Source organism: Zalophus californianus, chromosome 9 (assembly GCF_009762305.2).
Source record: "Zalophus californianus isolate mZalCal1 chromosome 9, mZalCal1.pri.v2, whole genome shotgun sequence".
NCBI lineage: Eukaryota > Metazoa > Chordata > Mammalia > Carnivora > Otariidae > Zalophus > Zalophus californianus.
Window position 1 is genome coordinate 85,912,048 of NC_045603.1, and position 20,916 is coordinate 85,932,963.

At 35.6% G+C, this 20,916-nt stretch overlaps 1 protein-coding gene across 8 annotated transcripts in view; it reads right to left on the reverse strand.

The window, feature by feature from the left end:
* The window catches only part of SLCO1C1 (solute carrier organic anion transporter family member 1C1), a 62,289-nt gene that overhangs the window by 2,062 nt on the left and 39,311 nt on the right, over nt 1–20,916 (reverse strand). For 7 of the 8 annotated variants that reach the window (XM_027592729.2, XM_027592726.2, XM_027592728.2 and 4 more), the window contains 5 exons: nt 14,079–14,274; nt 9,877–10,042; nt 6,889–7,073; nt 4,250–4,314; nt 481–598 (listed from right to left, as the gene is read on the reverse strand). In XM_027592729.2, the coding sequence (XP_027448530.1) occupies nt 481–598; nt 4,250–4,314; nt 6,889–7,073; nt 9,877–10,042; nt 14,079–14,274 (730 nt within the window). The remainder of the gene's footprint in view (nt 1–480; nt 599–4,249; nt 4,315–6,888; nt 7,074–9,876; nt 10,043–14,078; nt 14,275–20,916) is intronic. The other variant, XM_027592730.2, reaches the window with a different exon arrangement.

Sequence of the window (20,916 nt, forward strand, 5' to 3'; positions counted from 1 at the left end):
ACACTCATACACACAGAAAAAGCCTTTTACTTTTATGCATCTCAAGTACTGGAATAATTGAACATCAGTTTGGCAATAAAAGCTGGACAGATTTAGAGCCAAATCCAATCCTTGCCCAGGGGGATTATATCTGACGTAAATGGGACAGTTTGGCTCAGTTTGAAAAAGAATAGAATTAAACCCAAAATGTGACCTAAATTTAAATGCTTTGGAGCTTCAGAGAATTACCCACTTGTGTGCATAAACTTGCAAAATTCTACTGTATTCTGGAATCTTTTGTGAATTTTATTTAAGATTAGGGAAAAACTGAAAGATCTAGCCAAGTAAATAATAATAAAATTATTCTATAAAATAGAACTCGTTTCTTGGTTAGATGATCCTTTTGCAGTGAAACTCCATGAGGAATGATTACTGCCCATTTCATTGTGCAAACCTGTAATGTTGTAGCAGGGAGATGCAGGAACGAGTTTGATACGGTACCTGAAAGCATTTGAATCATATAATCTGCAGGAGCCTCTACGTCCACATCTTTTAAATCCCCATTTGAGGCATGAAGTGTCAATCAAAATTCCAAAATACACGGGAGCTGGGATTCCTGCTGTGAGAAAAACAAACAATTGCTGCTAAAAATATATATATACCCATCTTTTTGATTATCCTATAATGAATGAGTCTCTGGAACCACCTACTTTCAAACTAAAAACAAACTGCTTTGGGGAAAATAGGTACCTGTAGAAGACCAGAATATGCTACCTCATTGTATTTCTCTGGCATAAACGTTATTTTGAGAAACAGAAGGCACAGGAAAAGCTGTGAAGACAGAGCCTAAGTTTCCTTTTTGTAAGGGAAACTTAGATTTACAACAGAGATCTCCATTTGTAAGGGTGTCTACCTCTCTATACCAAGAAGAGAAGGATTCCTAATCCCAAAAGGATTTTATCAAAGAAGGCACCCACCTAAATCTCCATAACAAATTTAACCCTTATTTACCTTACTTTTCCTGGTCACCTTCCCATTACTTAAGAATGGGTTTTACTTATTTTATGCTGTTACCACTTTTTTATTGTGCTGAAAATACTGACTTCTAATGATATTAACATAATCTCTTATTTGCTTTATTTTAAAATATGTAATAGTTTCAACGTAACTATACCAATGTTAGTATTAAAGATAAGACTACACAATGCAGTGAAGTTATGTGGCTTTGGTAATGATTCTGCCCTTTTTTTAAATCTGTTTTTCTTTGTGGTTATGCCTCTTAAATAGCCAATTTCAGTTTGTTTCAAGAATGTCTTAGTTTCTTTTCATTGTTTTTTTTTTTTAAGATTTTATTTATTTATTTGACAGAGAGAGGGAATACAAGCAGGGAGAGTGGGAGAGGGAGAAGCAGAACTCCTGCTGAGCAGGGCCCCTGGGATCATGACCCCAGCCGAAGGCAGATACTTAACAACTGAGCCACCCAGGTGCCCCCATATTGTTTTTTAATTACATAAAAACTTTGGATGTTTTCAGTTTTTTAAAAATATTTATTTATTTATTTAAAAGAGAGAGAGAGAGCGAGCGAGCACTCCTGAGTGGGGGTGGGGTGGGGGGGAGACAGAGAGAGCGAGGAAGAGAATCTTAAGCACACTCTCCACTGAGTGCAGAGTCTGACACAGGGCTCAATCCCAGGACCCTGAGATCAAGACCTGAAAAAACTTTGCATGATTTCAAATTAAAAATTAAATCAGAGTTACATTTACAAACTCTACTTTCCATTCTGTCTTCTCTTACTTTTTTCCTTCCTTCCCTTATATGCAACCACCACCACCATCACCACCACCATCACTCTCACCACCACCACTACCATCATCATCATCATCATGTTTTTAGTTTATACTTCCATTGTTTCTTTTTTAAAATGTTAGCAAATACCTTTGCATACATGTATAATATTTCTACCTTTCTATACTTCTTACACCAAATGCATCATAGTATGAACATCATTCTACATTTTACTTCACTTTACTTAAGGGTATAGCCTGGAGATCCCTTGGTAATATAGACTACTGTGTCCCTCCAAAATTCATATGCTGAAGCCTTAGCCCTAATATAATTGCACTTGGAGATAGAGTTATTAAGGAGATAAAGATTAAGTGAAGTCATAAAGGACTTAATTTGCTAGGACTGGTGTCCTAATCAGAAGAGGAAAAGATACCAGAACTCCATCTCTCTCCATATGTACACAGGGGAAATCTTTGTGAGGACACAGTGAGAGGGCAGTTGTCTACAAACCAGGAAAAATGGTCTCAGGGATTTCACCGGATACCAGGCCTATTGGTACCTTGATCTTGGACTTCCCAGCCTTCAGAAATGTGAGAAAATAAATTTCTGATGTTTAAGTTCTTCAGTCTGTGGTATTTTGTTATGGCAGCCAGAGCTGACTAATAAACTTGTGAACATTAGAGGGAGATTTTTCCCCATTCATCCTTACAGCTGCATAGGAATCCATTATGTGGGTTCACTATAGTTTATTCAAATATGTCATATTGATGGACAACTAGACTGTGTACAGTTTGCTATTATACATAATGCCACAATAATTAGACATCCATAAAATTTTACTTATTTCATAGTTTTGCTAGCAAATTTTTGGTATCAATTTTTAGAAGTGAGATTGCTAGGTCAAAAAATAAATCTAATCATAGTTTTGTTAGTTACTGCCACATAACCCTCCACTGAGGGCTGAGACCATGGAGAAATTTTCTCAACAGCAGTGTGTAAGCATATCTATTTTTCCATACATTGCAAACAACATTTGGTAATTTGCAAATCTGATAAGCAAAAAAATTTTATCAGTATAATTTTAATTTGTGCTCTCCTTATTATGAGAGAGTTTGACCATCTTTTCATATATTAAGAGGCATTTACATTTTTCTCCATGAGATGGCTGTTCATACCTGTTACCCATTTTTCCATTTGGGTGTTGGTCTTTTTTTCTCAATACTTAGGGGCTCTCTTTATAATAGGGATATTATAAATAGTCTTTGCACAAATTGCAAAAAATAGTTGTTCCCAGTTTATCATTTGCCTTTTGACTTCGCTTATATTTTTGCCATTTTCAAGTATATTTTTAGTTTTATGGAATCAATTTTATGAATCATTTCTTTTTTAAAACTTCATTTTCTTATTTTTTAAATAGTCTCCATGCCCAACATGGGGCTTGAACTCACAACCTGGAGATCAAGAGTCATGTGTTCTACTGACTGAACCAGCCATGGGCCCCAATGAAACATTTCTTTTACTTGAAATCTTTTTCCAGTGTAGGTTATATCTTTATCTCCAAAAGGAGGTAGATATAGGAACCAATTCCAGCCAGAGATATACTTCAGGCTCAATAATCTGACATTTTTCTAAGTAATCTCTGTTTTCACATTGTAGAATTAGAGCCAGCCATAATGGGATAAACTTCCATATTTGCTGCTCCCCCAATTTCATCAGGATTATACTGTATCTTCGTATATACCCATTTTATATCAAGATCTCTTTATTTTCAGATTTTTTAAAGATCTGAGTTTGTTTTTCTCCCTGGCAGTTCTTTTCTGTTAAACTACAGAGGAACATTTGTGATTGTTTTGCTTTATTCCTTAGAATATAAACTTTGTAGACAGAAAACTTATCTGACCATTAACTCTATTTTCTATGGGTTCTAACTGATGCATATTGAAAAATCTATTAGAAAAAAACATTCCAATTACATTTAAAAAAATGGTCAACTCAAAGCCATACTCTTTTGACTGTATGAATGAACTGATCTTTCTACCAAATGATATATCTCAGCATTGAGAGTAGCTCAAAAGAATTCCTTCCATTTTAACAACTGAAGAAATTATATTAAGGCTTCAGACTTTCTTACTGATTCATTTCTTGCTTTCCTCTCAGAGGGCTCTTTCATAACAAGAATAAACTTTTTGACAATAGACCAGTGCTGGAAGAGACAAGATTGTTAGACAAAAAAAATGTCACTATTCTCACAAAATCACTTCATTATATCACAGGCACAGCATTGGCTCTCAATTTCTAGAATAAAGGAAGGGAGAAGTTGAGAGTGGGAGGGAGGGAATAAAGAAATGAAGGGAGGAAGAAAATAAATAGGGACCTAACCACCTATATTATTTAGTTATGCATGATAATTCTGTAAAAATACTTAGAAAAGTATTCAAAATACATTTGTCATGGCTATCATAATTAAAACATAGATTATACTTACCAAGAACTCTTATTGCTAAGGTGTAGATACCCAGGGCAAAAGACTTAAATTGTGGCTTAATGCACCTAAAAACAACAAAAGCACTATAAAGAAAATATAATCCATTAAAGCAAATAGTAATGTTAGTGATAATCTGCTTATCACATATGAAATGTTAGGATTCAAGTAGCATTTATGGAAAACCCATAGTGTCCTAGCATAGGGAGGGCAAATTATGTAAATCCATGTGCTATTAGATGCAATGCCTCAAAGAGTTTATAGTTAATATTTCCAAAATGTACATCACCTCTACATGATATATTCAGATGGTATTGGATAAAGTAAAATTTTAAGTTTAATTGGCAAAACAACAAAGACTCACAGAAAAAAAATTCTAAGAAATTTGAGGCAACAGTAAGGGATCAATAAACTATAACTGATTTTTGTGGCTCTTCATCTAAAAACACAGGACCATGCTGATCCGAGTTGATACAATCATAATTGCTGTGGCATGCTAAGTGTTTCTGCTAAATAGTGGGGACCTGAATCTAGCAGCCAAGTGCAAGAATACCTAAAATAACAAGGGCATCCTTAATATGACTGTATAGCTTTAACTAATTGGCCTGTCAATTTTAATGGTAATAATCATGATGATATTATAATAACTATTGAGTGTTAACCATGGTACTAATTTCTCCATATGTATAATATCATTTATTTTATTTTATTTAATATTTTATTTATTTATTTGACAGAGAGAGAGAGACATTGAGAGAGGGAACACAAGCAGGGGCAGAGAGAGAGAGAGGGAGAAGCAGGCTTCCTGCTGAGCAGGGAGCCCGATGCAGGGCTCAATCCCAGGACCCTGGGATCATGACCTGAGCCGAAGGCAGACGCTTAACGACTGAGCCACCCAGGCGCCCCGTATAATATCATTTAATCTCTACTTGAAAAGAGGCAAAAATCACAACTTTTCTCCTTCCATCTAAGGACATCTCCTTCTGACATCAAAACACAGCATGGTTCATTTGAAGGGCTGGTGGTGAAGATAATTCTTCATCTAGGACCCTGATTAAGCACTTGGCCCAGGTGACTCCTTGACCCAGGATAAGATGTGGAAGAAATAGACACCCATGAAGAACCATCCTGGTTTGAGAACTCTGGTGCAATGCTCTCCGTATCATGCTCCCATTTGAAAACACAATATCTCAGGTTTTCCTTAAGCCCTTTTGTGGATGTTAGGTCCTATTTTCTGTTTATTTTTCCTAATCATTTTCCATAATATCCTATGGGAAACCATAGATGTATACAATACTTTTGAATAGTTTCATTTTAGAATAATGTGATATTCATCCTTCAATATATGAATTAATTTAAAAATCACCTAATCATCTCATAAAAGATTAGTTTCCAATAAAATCTGACTTTTTAGGTTAATAATTTTGCTAAAATTTGTAATATTTTTAGATTATTTTATCAATTGTATAATAGTATTATTTGAATGGCTAATCCCATTAGGAAGAAAATTTTATCACTGACAATACTAGTTACAAACTACTATTTTAGAATTTATATACTTTTTTATAGAAATCTAAGATAGGAAAGTCAATAAAAAGTGTTCAAACATAAATTATATTACAATAGAAGAGAAGCCTATAGGGAAGTTGAATTAAGATATAAGCACAAGAAGAAAAAAATATGTAACATATTTACTGTAAAAGATTTTTTGTGTAATTTTAAATTAGGTGATATTGGTTATCTAATCTGTTTCCTAGATTCTCACTGATTACATTTAAAAGAGTAATCTACATTTAAAATTATTATATTTTTAAATGTAAATATTTATAATATACCAGAAATCAATGCTTACTTACTATTAAACTTAAGAAAATTTTAGATGTCCACTTAACAATATGCAAAAGGGGTACACAGTTTTAAAAATTCTTTTAGAGTTTTATAAGCAAAAACACTTGGAATCATTAACATATATTCATGGATTAGAGAACTCAATTGATTCAAAAGTTATGAACAACCCCCCCCACACCCATACATATAGATAATTCTGGTCAGAACAAGAAAAATAACCTACATATTAAAGTAATAAATGTGAAGCATGGTGATATTAGATGAGTCTTTAAGCTATCTTAAAATTTTATCACTCATAATTCAGTGAAACCATGCTTAATCTAAAACACAGTTAGCCTAGGGACACTTGGCTGGCTCAGTTGGTAGGGCATGTGACTCTTGATCTCAGGGTTGTAAGTATGAGCCCCACATTGGGTGTAGAGATTACTTAAAATTAAAATCTTAAAAAATAATAAAAAACACATTTAGTCTACACTGGGTAGTATTATCACCATAATTAGAAATAGCATATTGTATTTTTTGAGTGTCTATAGTGATATAGGCACTATAGTGATACAGGCTCTCTAGACCAATGATTTACAAAAAATTTTTAACTAGAAAAACTTCTATTCAACCATATTTTTGCATAAAAACCCAAAATCGGAAGAGTATAAAACTAGAACAAGGATATGGGTCAAGTTCCCTGAGAGAGCTATAAGGAATCACAATTCTATAGAACAGAATTTGAAATCAATGTTCTAAATGATTATAATACGTCTTGTATTAAAACTGGGGCAGGGAGAATCAGTGTTCACCTCAGAAGCAGTATGTATCCAGGTATGCCACCTAGAGATAAAGTATAGGATGTGATGACTGAAATGACAAGGAAATACAGAAACATTTTGGGACATCCATTATCTTTTTGACACCTGCCCACCATGCCTGAGGAATTTCCTGACTTTGAGGCTGCAATCCCCACACAGGTACAGTTATAAAATATCTGTAACACAATAGAAAAAATTCCAATTATTGAGGTAACATTTAAATACAACTGAAAATACGTATTTGTTTAAATAGACTTTACGATATAGTATACGTGCATCATATAAACAATAAGGTAAATATTCTTTTATTTGTCTGTGTTAAGGTATAGTGAGCAAAGTGAAATCTATACAGATAACTTTTTTTTTTTTTATCCAAACAGCTGATGGTCAAACTACTGACCCTACCAAACAATCTCCCAGTAAATCCTAGTAAATCCAAACATACCTTATCTCCTTCTCTGCCATTTCCAAGTTTAAACCACAGTTATTTCTTGCCTTGGTTATTGCTGTCAACTCTTTATGCTCAACTTATTTCCACTCTTATCCAGCTATCATTTGTTACCTACCCACAGAGTAACCAAAGTGAGCCTTTAAAAATGGCAGTCACTATTCTCAGCCTTCCAATAGCTTCTTATTATGCTTATATAAAATCCAAAATCCTTACAGAGGCTTACACACTATGATGGAACTATTGGATCCCCCTCTGATCTCATGGCTCAATCATCTTCCCCCTCTCCCTCTGCTTCAGTGGCACACGTGGGTTTCCACTGTGCCCTTGCCAACCCTCAAACATGGTAAGTTTACCCATGCCTTATAGCCTAGCTGTTTTCTCTGCTGGGTAGCTCTTCTAGATAGCTGCAAGGCTGGTGCACACACCTAAGGTCTCTGTTCAGTTTGTTAAAGAGGGCTTCCATGATGATCCATTCAAAAAAATACACCCATTTCTCCATCCTTTATTCTAACTTACCTTTTCCTTACAGTGCTTAACATTACCCATTAGAGTATTATATAATCATTTGTTTTTAAACTATATATCCCCACTAGAATGAAACCTCTGGCAGAAACTGTCTGCTTTCTCAGCATTGTACACGTAGAGCCTAAGTGGGTCCTCTTTTTAGGCACTCAATAAAAATTTGTTCAATAAATGGGCATAATTTGAGGATACGGCTTTTTAATGGTAACTAGGAAAAAAATCATGAATAATAAACCTCAACTAAATCTTGGACAGAGAGGCAAATTTTATAATCCCTCAGTTTACTTTTGTAAATATCACAAAAGAGTTTGTGAATTTTTAGTTAAACAGTGAAATGAAGCTGGCATTTCCTTTCCAAGGAGCAATGTTGATTTTTTTTTTTTTTTTTTATGAATGTTAGGTAAAAAGCTTTTGAACCTTGACCTTGCCTCTTACTAGATACATGAGTTTAGGCACATCAGTGCCTCATTTCTCACATGAGGAAAATAAAAAGTAATACCCAATCACTTGAAGACAACGATATTTAAATCCCTCCCCCCCTTTTTTAAGCACCTCTCTTAGTTCCCGGCATGAATGCCTTCGATAAGTGAAGTTCTGGGTAAGGAAAATTTTCAAGCAGTTTGGACAAAAGAGTAGAGGCTGAAAGAAAAGGAAGAAGGAGGAGGAGCAGGGGGAAAGGGAGGGAAGGAGAGGGGAGGGAAAGGGAGGGGAGGGGAGGGAAGGGAAGGGGGAAAGAAAGAGAAAGAAAGAGAGAAAGAGAAAGAAAGAAAGAAGAAAGAAAACAAGAAAGAAAACAGAAAGAAAGAAAGAAAGAAAGAAAGAAAGAAAGAAAGAAAGAAAGAAAGAAAGAAAGAAAGAAAGAAAGAAAGAAAGAAAGAAAGAAAGAAAGAAAGAAAGAAAGGAAGGAAGGAAGGAAGGAAGGAAGGAAGGAAGGAAGGAAGGAAGGAAGGAAGGAAGGAAGAGAAAGGAAGAGAAAAGGAAAAAAGAAAAGAAAAGAAAAAAGAAAAGAGGGAGGGATGGGGAGGGAAAGGGGAAATGGAGGTCAAAAACTCAGTTTCAGTTGGGTGGGCAGTCCTGGTCACCATTGCTGGAGGCCAATCCTTTCCACTCTGAATAAAATGTCAAAGTAACAATAAACAGAGAGAAAATCAACTTGTTATTCTACATCTACAGAAGTCTTTGCCTAAGCATTCTTATCTAGTTGATAAGCATATGTAAATAGATGTGTAGGTTAATTTTCAGCCCTCTAGGACTGTCAAATACAGACAGATTTCATCAGCACAAGTAGACAGCAGTCTGACCACTAGCCATAAACACAGAGTACAAGAGTCTATGTTTGGTGCAGAAATGTAAAGGCGTGACTGGAGAAATGAGTCTAATGATTTAAGTACATAATATCTTCCACAACTGATTTCTTACCTTTATTTCCAACCTCATCTCCGTCATCCACCCTACAGAACTCCTTCATTCCAGCCACCTACTCTTTTTATTACTGCACACACAGGCTTGATTTCTCAGGCAGAGTGTCTGGAACTATCAATCGCCTCAAAATCAAGTTCATGATCCCTGGGTCTAAAGCTCTTGGGCTAGACTTTCTAACACTGGCCTCTATTTGTCCTGTCCCTAAAACCTCCCAGTACCACTGGCCTTGGGGTCAGAAGAAATGGATCCCAATGCAGATCCCATCATATCATCTTATGACTGAGACTGTCTCATTTGAGGCTAATTTTCCTCACAAGCAAAATGAGAGAACTTCACTACATCATTGCAAGTCTCTTCCAGCATGTTTCACGATCCTAATTCTTACCCTAATTGTTTCAACAATTCTAGTCCACTAGCGATGGCGATGTTTCCTATCTCCACATAAAAGAACAAGGGTAGAGTGAGAGCCAGAGCTGCTACCAGTGTGGTCTGCTTCCCAGTTGGCCCCTGAGCTCCCAGAGAGCTGTGCAGTTAGTTACGTGGTAGAGAAGACACCACAGGCACACACATTAGGGATTCCTTACAAGAGTTTTTCCACTCCGGGTGGAGGTCTGACAACCAGCAAGACATGCCGATGCATAGGTGATTCCATTTTCACCACACACAGGGTCCCATTTTGTCTCTGAACATTTGCATCTTGAGTTGCAATCTGAAAAGAGAGCTCGTTCATGATAAGAGACAGGTTTGGTTCTGAAAAGAAATGCAACAGTATAAAATATTACCTCTTAGCAGGCAGCACCCTAATATCTTCAAAAAACAGTGTTCTTGAGTAATATAAATGGCAGTGCCAACGGAGTTTGCCTTTTGGAAACACAATTGTCATCAGAAATGCCAGTTTCTGATTATTAATGTGAGTCTACTATTAAGAAGCTTTCTCTTGAAAGTTATCTTTAGAGGTTTACACCTTCACATAATGTCCAGTTCTTGGTTTATGGTTTTAACTAAAATTGACCATCTCTAGGATCTTCTAATACATTTCTATGCAAAGATGTAGGAAAGTGGCTAACAAAGCAGAAAAGTAAACTTCTAGAGCAACTAATGACATTACTTAAATGCATTGCAGGCAGTGTGTGCATGCACATGCGTGCTTGTGTGTAAATTTCCTTCACAATTGTCTCGGCATCAGTAGAATAGGCATTGCTGATGGTGCAGTAAAAGAAAGAAAACAGTCAAATAGTCAACATTATGTCAACAGACCTCAGTTTGGAAGAGCTACCCATTCTATTTGTGTGTCTTACTAATAAATGCATTGCCAGTTCATCTAACTTTTCTCTGTCTCAAAATCTCCCACTCTATGCAGCTCTTCCATATCTCAGGTCATTCTTTCTGATTCTCTTGCACATGCTTTTTCAATGACTTACCCATTCATTTGTTCATGTGTTCAAAAATTTTGTGGAAGCCTTCTAAGTGCTAGCTTTGGGAGGAGAGAAGATAGTTACAAATATGAATGAGACAATATTTGCCCTTAAGGAGTTGGCTTTCTGCTCTAACAGTTAACTTTACATAATTTTGATGGTCTTCTCTCTTTTCTCTCCCTCCCTGTCATTCTGTCTTACCGTCCCCCTTTATCGCTCCCAGAATTCCTTCTCTTTCCCTTCTATTTCTTCCCCTCATCTGAATGACCTCATCCTTCTACTTTTATTCTCCTTGTTCTTTTCATATTCTTTTATCCTTTTCAGGGCGTACTTATGCAATGGTATTTCTCTTCTACCTGTACCTTATTTTTCATCCCTTGCACTCCATCATTTTTTTCTCTATTATTTCGATTTACTTGCTTATTCTCCTCCTCTCTCTCTCTCTCTCTTTTTTTTTTTTTTACGAAAGCATTTGAGGGACTTAAAACTGAAACAATAACAAACCCCATGTGCATGGTCATGTACACTCAGTGAGGGCAGGAACTATTTGTTTTATTCACTCCTGGGTCTCCAGCACCAAGAACAATTAGGGACATACTAGGTTAAGAAACAAGATTTCTGGTAAGTCAATCAAAGTAAAACGCTATTTTATTTTGAAGGAAAATAAATTTTGGGCCCTCTTTCTAAGATGTATGTCCTATAATGATTGCAATTATAATCTCTTAATTGTTGGAATATTCCATCTAGTAGAACTGCTATGCATTTGGTTACCTCAAACATAAAAGCCACTGAGATGTCTCCAGACAGAATAAAAGGATATAACTAGGCCTCCTGAGAAGTCATATAGGAGTATTTCATCCTGTTCTCTTCTGTAAGTCACTAATTGTTAAATTAATTGAGACTGTTCGGTAGTATCTGAAAGTATAAATAAGTGCCTTTGAAAGCCTAGAATCAGGCCACTATGGATAGCGTAGGACTGGGATCTCAGAGGTTACTGTTGAAAGAATTCTGGGGGAGATGGAGGCCAACTTCTCGTTTGGCAGATCAGGAAAGTCAGGTCCAAAGTGGGCAAATTACTGGCTCAAATTCACAAGGCTTATTAGTAACAAACTTCAAAATGAGAATTCTTCCAGGCCCCTGGATTCTAAATTTCTTTTCTCACATCAAACTTACTCTCATTATTGCAGAAGAAAGGTTTCTTCCATTACCATATCTAAAGCTGTCTACAGGGTTCCTGTTGAATGTCCAGAATCAAAACAGCTCAGGATAATCCCTGGGAGCATGTTGTATTCTATAAAGCCAATTATTTTATATTACTAAAAGTAAGTTAAATTTATCATCTAGGGCTATCTTGAAGCAGAAATTAATTGCATATATGTTTTACAAAGGATGTGTTGGCAGAGTTATTTAAAATTTTAAGATAATTTTTATCAAATATGTCAGAATATTTATACTCAAATGGGATTTTGCTTTCAAAAGAGTCATGCTGGGACGCAAGAGCTTTTTCGAGGGATGTTGCCATTTCTTTGGCTGCTTCCAATAGCAAAGCTACCCTTAAAGGTTAAATCTTTGCCATTGTTGGGAATATTCTGAAAAACATGGAAAGCGATTTCAAAAGAGGAGTTTTAGAATGTTTTAGATGATGAAAGCATTATTGCAATGCAGTTGTAGTCTTTTAGGGCAACTGCTTTCAAGGGCTAGTACTCATGCAATGAATATCTTATCTTTTGTTTAAAAATATTTAATCATTTATTGTGTGGGTAAACTTTTAATGAACCTCAAAACTTTGCCATTGCTGTCCGTTTATGTGTTTGCTTTTGGCTTAGAGACACCATGATGTTGTAGAAAGAATATTATACTTTGAAGAGGTAATTGACCTTTCTAACCTCAGTTTCCTTTAAATGAGGTTAACAAAACTTAACTCACAAAGATGCTTTGAGGATACAAGTGAGATAATGAAAGTTATGGTGTTTTGTAAATTGCAAAATACAAAGAATTTTACCACTGTCCATCTACCATTAGGATCATAGGGACAATTAAAGACAGCATAGGGCTTCTACTCTCTCCAGAATCTTCTTGGAATTCCTGCTCACAACTGACGTCCTTAATCCACATTGCTGACTGTTAGCAATGTTACTACGCTCAGTTAACTGGTAACTGGTAACTGCTTCTGGTAACTCCCAGAAGCAACAGTATATAAACTTCTCAGTCACTAGTTTTCTTGGACTTTTTAGAAGGTAAAAAGTATAACTGATATTCACTTAAGAGGAGGAGAAACCAGGTTAATGAGGGTGCTGGAGACTGGACTATGGGGACAAGACAGATAGGTAAGCATGGAAGGAAGCCCAGGAAGAAAGCTGGAGAGCAAGCGCCAAATAAGCAGCAGCTAAACTAACAGAAACAGATCATTAGATCAGGAGCACTGGCCTTTGAGCCATAAGCAGAGTTTGGACAGTCAGGCGGTGCAGTCAGTGTGGTTGGCCTGGCTCACAGTAGTGGCTGGATGATTAATTTAAACAGATAATATATAGTTGGGTGGAAGAATGAAGACAGCTGTGTTTGGGAACTCATGTTCAGAGGTAGAGAGATGGCAAGGACTCTTGAAAGGAAAAGACAGGGTAGTTCCTTCAAGATCCAGCTTTGTATTAAGATTGACAGATCCTGGAACATAAGAAAACTAGTCATCCACCCCATACGAGATGGCATAGGTCTGAAAACATCAATAAATATTCCCCTGACCAACTGCAAAGAGTAAAGAGAGCTGTTGTGTGGCTCACCAGCTGAGGAATAGCTTTCTCTCCTGAAACTTCACATGACTTGAGTACAACAGAGACTACAGAACGTAGCACAGAGACCTTTCCAGTTATCCAAGGGTTCAAAGAAAAAAAATACAATTGTTTACAAATGGCACATTTCTTTTGTGCCAGGAAAGTACTAATGACTTCCATGTATATTATCTTGGTTAAATCTTACAACATTTTATGAGGTAGTTATTATTCTTATTTTTTAAAGTGGAAAAATTTGAGGTTTGATTAGATTAAATGACCTATACAAAGTCACTTCATTAATGATGGACGGAGGCAAGATTCAAGGTCTGTGTTTTCCACTGGCAGGTTGCCTTATATAAGGAAGATATAGATGTAATATTTTTAATAATTTCTCTTAGACAACCAAATTCAAAGGAGATGACAGATTTTGGTGACACTAACAGCTCCCATGTCAAAGTACTGTCAGCTATTCCACAATAAAACTATAATTCCTTTCTCATATTTATGATGTTTACAATCAAATTATCTTATTTTGAAACTCTATCAATAATTAATTTGATTAAACAAGCCAATCTCCTCAGAGTACTTAATGAGTGAACCTACCCTTGGTAGGAGACAGTTAGTCCTGCCACATCAGAATTTTCACAGCCCAGCGCAAACAGGGAAAGGAATAGGAGGTACCCAAGAACAGATGATCCCAAGTAGAGTTTTGCAGCTCCATATACACTGATTCTGAATTTTTTCATAACTATCCCCCCAGAGAATATTCCAAAGGCCACTGCAGGTATGTTGATGAGCCCTGAGGAACAACAATAACAACAATAAAAAATATATATATATATCATTTTGTGAATCTCTAAAAGAAATCTGAGTGTACTGACATAAACTTTCTAAGAGATTATACAAAACTATATAATAGTTCCTGACAAGTTATTAGACTGGTTGGTCATTTTAAGTTATAGAAATATTAATTCACTATTATCTACTGGCATATCAAGAGATTTTGATGAGTGTCCAGGTTATAGATTAATGATAGCACAACTGAGAGTCTCAGAAGTCTGCCTAACTTGTCTAGCACAGAGTTTAAAATCAATAAACACTGAATTAATCAATGAGTCAATGTCTTTCTGGTCTAATCCCAGGATTAACAGGTACAAGCATGGGGCAACTAGGGGATAGTTAACATTCTTTAAGTTTGTGCATAAGAGAATAATAGATATATGGAAAATTCAGGGAACAAAAACACAGTTTTCTTTTTTCTAGCCCAAACAAAATTAATTTTTTTTAGAGTCTTTGTTGCTTAGTTTGGTATCTTTCCTAACAACCACAACAACAAAACAACAATAACAAAACAATGTATTATTTGACTCTTTTTGTATTTACTAATTGCTTATAATGTACTAACCACTCAGGTAAGCATTTGATATATCGCTCACATTTATCCTTCACCGCTACCCTAGTAGATAGCCATATTGTTATTTTCACTTCAGACAGCAATTTATTCATGGTCATAGTAAGTGTTAAAACCAGATTTGACAATATAGAGTTGATGTCAAATCTCATGCTTTTTTTTTTTTAAGATTTTATTTATTTGACAGAGAGAGACACAGCGGGAGAGGGAACACAAACAGGGGCAGAGGGCAAGGGGGAAGCATACTCCCTGCTGAGCAAGGAGCCCAATGCGGGGCTCCATCCCAGGACCCTGGGATCATGACCTGAGCTGAAGGCAAGCGCTTAACGACTGAGCCACCCAGGTGCCCCAAATCTCATGCTTTCAATCACTACATTATACTGTCTCTCCACCAAAGAGTTTGGAACACAGGATTCTTGATAAATAGATGTGCGAGCTCACTAATAATCAAATAAATGTGATTTTAAAACAACACTAGGAAGAGATCCAACAAAGTGGTTGAGAGCTTGGACTCTAGAGACCTAAATGCCTGGTTTGGACCTCAGTCCCACACGTTAATAGCTGTGCAATGGCAGGTGATTCTCTGAATTTCTATAAACCTGTCTCCTTACCTATAATATGGAGCAAAAATAGTGCTGAGGTGACTAACATGAAAAGTTCCTAGCACAATATAAGCACAAAAATATCATTCAATTAAGTTGTTACCAGCATTTCATTCTGTCAGATTCACAAAGGTGAAAATATTAGGATGGGTAGATGGAGTGGAACATGTCCGTGTTAGAAAAGGTGGGAAAAGTGGCTCTTTGGTGACTTCTTGGTTAGATTCTAAATTGGTAAATGTTAAAATTAAAATGATCACATTAGAAATCAGAGGAACCATGAGAGACTGTGGACTCTGAGAAACAAACTGAGGGTTCTAGAGGGGAGGAGGGTGGGGGGATGGGTTAGCCTGGCGATGGGTATTAAGGAGGGCACGTATTGAATGGAGCGCTGGGTGTTATACGCAAACAATGAATCATGGAACACTACATAAAAAATTAATTAATGTAAAAAATATTATAAAGAACAAACAGTAAAAAGAAAAGAAAAAGAATCAACCCACCTTGAAGGGGGCAAGATCACAAAATTGGTGAAATAAAAAAAAAAAAGAGGAGGTGCTAGTTTTTTCTTTCCCAGCTAAACTGAGGTTTGTGGCTGTAGCAAGTGGCAGAGATGAATGTATCCTGGGCCCCTAAAGAGCCAAATGTCAAATAAGAGGAACCTGATTATTATTTATTTTTAAAAAGAGAGCATATAATGGAAAATAATATAACAAACCTGGTTTCTCATGACCCAAGTTAATAAATGCTAATATTTTCTCCCAATTTTTCTGATTTTTAAATATGGAGATATATAAGACAGATTCCTTCTCTGTTCTGGGTTCCATCTTCCTTCTCAAGAACTAACCATTGCCATGGGTTTGATGTGTGTCATTTAAGTCCCTATTTTTACATACACATATTCATAGTACTTGACTTTGAATCCCCCTCTCATAGACCCAAGACTTACACAAAAAGGGCAGAGTCTTATTCTCTCTTTCAATTCTATCTCCCAAAAGAGGTTTATAAAAAAACACATCTTCTGAAAACTAGGTTCTAAATTGAAACCTTGAGAGAATGTGCTTAGAATTTCATTTCTTTGTAAAGTACCAATCCAAACCTGGGACATAAGGAGTCATAGCATAAAGGATACCCTTTGATACCCTTTGTAACTTCATGCTGTGTGGGTTTCCACTAACATATCCCCGCACTGATCTGGCCTAGAAGAGCCTGAGAATCAAAATGGGATGATTCTATGGGTATTTCTCCCTCAGTACAGAATGTTAAAAATCAGGAATATCCTCTCTTGACTGATCTCCTCTTAGAGGCCTGTGTTGTCTTGAAACTTCCAGAAAGTTTCATGTATTCTCTTGCCTCCAGTCCCTTCTACACAAGATATCTGCTTCATCTGACCAATATCCTTTCAAAACCCCACCCTAGTTTCTACATTTTCATCTTTTAACACCTCCTTATTCTTTTGCTTTTGATTTAGGTATTGACATCTTCTCCTAGAAGATTTTCTTCTGACTCCAAGATAAGGTTTGTTCTCCCAGAGTTCTCCGGACTTCTCATAATTAGAGACTTCTCACAGCCTCCGCCAGCTGTATGGTGCCTCCAGGGACATCTCTAGCATCAGGGTGAACAAGTTGGTCATCAGAAGCCCCTTTCCTCCTCCCTCTGCCTCTGGCCCTTGTACAGGGTCCCATAGGCCGCAGTCTTGGTCCTTGTCACAATTATCTGTTAGCTTATCTGGTTTGCACCCCTCACCTTCCAAGCTCACCTTCAAAGCAAAAACTGTGCTCACCATTATATCCTGCGCTTCTTGCAGTTTTCCACAAAAATGTGCTAAACAACTAAACTTAATTTATCCATGTATAACATTTCACCTGGATATTTTACTTTCCTATTTCAAGATAAATGAATTATAACATGATTCTGTAGAACAGTAGTAGTACATTTCAAATATACTGTCAGCTTGATTCCCCCTTTCGAATTCCCTAGGATCTGTAAGCTATCTATGCTGGGCCAAGTTGTGTTGATAGCAGATTTCCTAAACATCCAATAATGTTTCCTCCCAAAGCTTCTCTTCTTTCACCTGAGGTACTTTTAAGTCAGCTAATGAAGTAGAAATTTCACTCTGATTTCTTCATTACACACTTTTTTCACTCACACCATAAAATGTGCTGATCTTAAAACGTTTACCATTTAATATTCCAAATGGAAATACCAGTTGTAATTTACACCAGCATCCACAATTTGTTTCAATTTACTTTATGTACTTCTTTTGAATTTAATATATTCACTCAAATAACAGGAAAGCTAGGAGAAATTTAAGAGCAAATATGTTGTTGTTACTTCCGTATACTCCTTCAAGCTGAAGATCTTATTCTTTGTTACTGTTCGAAACAGGAGTTATGAGACTTGTGTAAAATATTTTAAGATGGACAGCACAGTTACAATATAATTTGGGAACTCTGATTCCCATAAAAATGTATGATAGCCTTAGTCATTAAAATGAAATAGTAATAAGTTATAATAATAATAGTACTTTGGGATGTACTTAGAGCTTTTCTCCAGCAAAGAAAAATTCTGTAATATATAATGGACCTTCACAATATTACACTAATGTTAGAAGATATAAATATTAAGATTTGAATTTTACAGAGAGAGAAATACAAGGAAAAATTTATGGGACTTTTCACACTCATGTAGCCAATTGGGTGTAGACAAAAAGAAGTATACTTAGCCATCTTTCTTGGGTATAATGAAAGTATTTTTTTCCTCACAAACTAAGATTGTTTTCCATTATCTCACAGATTTTTAATATAACTTAATAAACTTGACCTAATTCTAGAACACATCATAAAACATATTTAATTTGGTCTGCTAGCTTAGCCACAAAAATTAGTGTTTTCTATTAATAAGCAACTTTCCCCAAATAATTATCATAACTTTTCCTTATTTGTAACTCCTCCAAGAATGGAGAATGATAATCATTGCTGTCAATGAGAGTCAATGTCAATGTATCATGTCCACTAGGTATTGTCTTATTTAATAAAAAAAACTCCAAGAAATTAAGAAAAATGACTAAATAATTGCAATCTGTGTATTAAGAAGGAAACAAAACATAAGATCATTTTCACATAACTTAACAGTGATAGAAGAAGCTTTAAAAAAGGAGAAAAATTCAGCTATCTAAACTTCATCTGGAAATTGCAATGGGGAAAATAAAAACCCACACACTCAAAAAAGCAAAATCATTTTGCCATATGCCTCCTAGTCCCTGAATTTGAAACATTTTTGTTGCTTATTTTTCTTTAATTTTCTTTGCAAAATTAAAGTAACTAACATGAGAAAATATTATTTCTTAACTTTAGAAATATGGCCAACATAGCAAAACACGTACAGCAAAAATAAATCATCATTGTAACAACTGGCCCTTGAACACAAGGAAAATTTCTGTTTATGCTTTCCACCAGGTCATGTCAAATGTCTTCTCTGAGAGCAGAGGGGAAATGTGCTTTCTTCGTGTTTCTCTCCCTTATTTCATCACGGAAAGGATCATTCTTTGTGGCCTCCCCCACCTTACCCCCAAAAAAATGAAGGAGAAAAGAGAGAGAAGTATGATAGAAGAAGAGAAAGAAGTGAGAGAACAGTATTTATTGAATGACAGCTGTATACATTTACAATGTATTTTATAGGTCTTATTTAATCTCTATTTTAACCTAATGATGCATTTGTTTTCACCATTCTAAAGATAAGCAAAATAAGTGTTATGGATATTGACTCATTTTCCCACTTACTCTTACTGTGCTTTTTTTCCATACTTAATTAATGTGAAACCAAGATACATTCAGGAAAGAATCCTAGCTATAATGATTGAAATCATTAGACACTGTTACTTATCTCTCACAAAAGCACTTGAATTATCCATAGACATGACATGATAGAAATTATGAGGAATCAGAATTTTAGGCAAACTTTGATAGAGGAGTCAAAAAATTCTGATTTTTTTAAAAGAAATCAACTGCCCACAACTTAAAAAAGAATTATTAGATTCTTCTTGTCAGTTTTCCAAAAATAATTATGTCCGGAGAGGAAATATAACTCAGGGGAAATAATTTTATTCCTGGCTACATCATAATGTATATATGCAATTAGGCAGGCCACTGAATCTCTCAGAATTTCAAGTTCTTTCATCTGTGCTAATTTTCCTTAAGAATAATTTTATTGGCAAAAGTATTTCATTTATTATCTACCCAATAAAGGAATGAGATTACATATAATCTCATTTTCTATTATAAATATCTTTCCCCAAACAATGCTTAATTTTCCTTTATGAAATAAATGTTTTTAATTTGAAATTAAAAATGTATTTATCATTCTAGTGACACCAAAATCAAATGCCCTCACACTCTGTTATGCACATGTTGAATAATAAAAAATAAACATACACTTAAAGATGTGTCACTTCATTGCAATTCATGGGGGAAAAGATGGCTTTTTCATTTTGATAAATGAACTTGACCTTTTCCTTCACATTATACTAAAAAAATTTTTTGAAATGTATGATAATCAGAGTCACCTGGGTGGTTCAGTCAGTTAAGCATCTGCTTTCCACTGGGGTCATGATCCCAGGGTCCTGGGTTACAACTCTGCATCCAGCTCCCTGCTTAGTGAGGAATCTGCTTCTCCCTCTCCCTCTCCCTCTTCCCTTCCCCCTGCTTGTGCTCTCTCTCTCTCTCAAATAAATAAAATCTTTAAAAACAAGACACTACCTGAAATGTATTATAACCTAAATGTGAAAGTTAAAACACTTAGGCTACTAGTAGAAATATTAGGAAAACATTTTCATGGCCTTCGGTTTTGACAATTTCTTAAAACAGGCAATAAGATAGCACTAATGAGAAAGAAAAAGACTGGAAAATGGACTTGCTTAAAAATAAGCAGCTTACCATTAGGACAGTGAAAAGAAGAACTGAAGTCTGTGAGAAAATAGTTACAATACATATATTCAATAAAGAACTTGTATCATGAAAAAAGTACCTACCCCTACAAATCAATAAAAAAAGAGACAGCTCAAGAGAAACAGGCAAACAATTTGAACATAATTGACAAAAGAGAATGTTAAAGTAACCATAAGCCTGCAAAAAAGCGCTCAACATCATTAGTTATCAGTTAAATGCAAATAAACTATAAGATATCACCACACTCCATAAGAAGGGTTACAGTGAAAAAGACTGACAATACTAAGTGTGATAGGGATGTGGAGCAACTGGAAAGTTCTTATACTTCTAGTGTGAGTATAAATTTACACAATCCTATTGTAAATGTTTTGGTTATATTTACTGGATCTAAACATACATACTTCCTATGGCCCAGCAGTTCTGCTCCAAGATACAGCCAAGAAAAACATTGTGTATACAACCACCAAAATACATATAGAATGGTC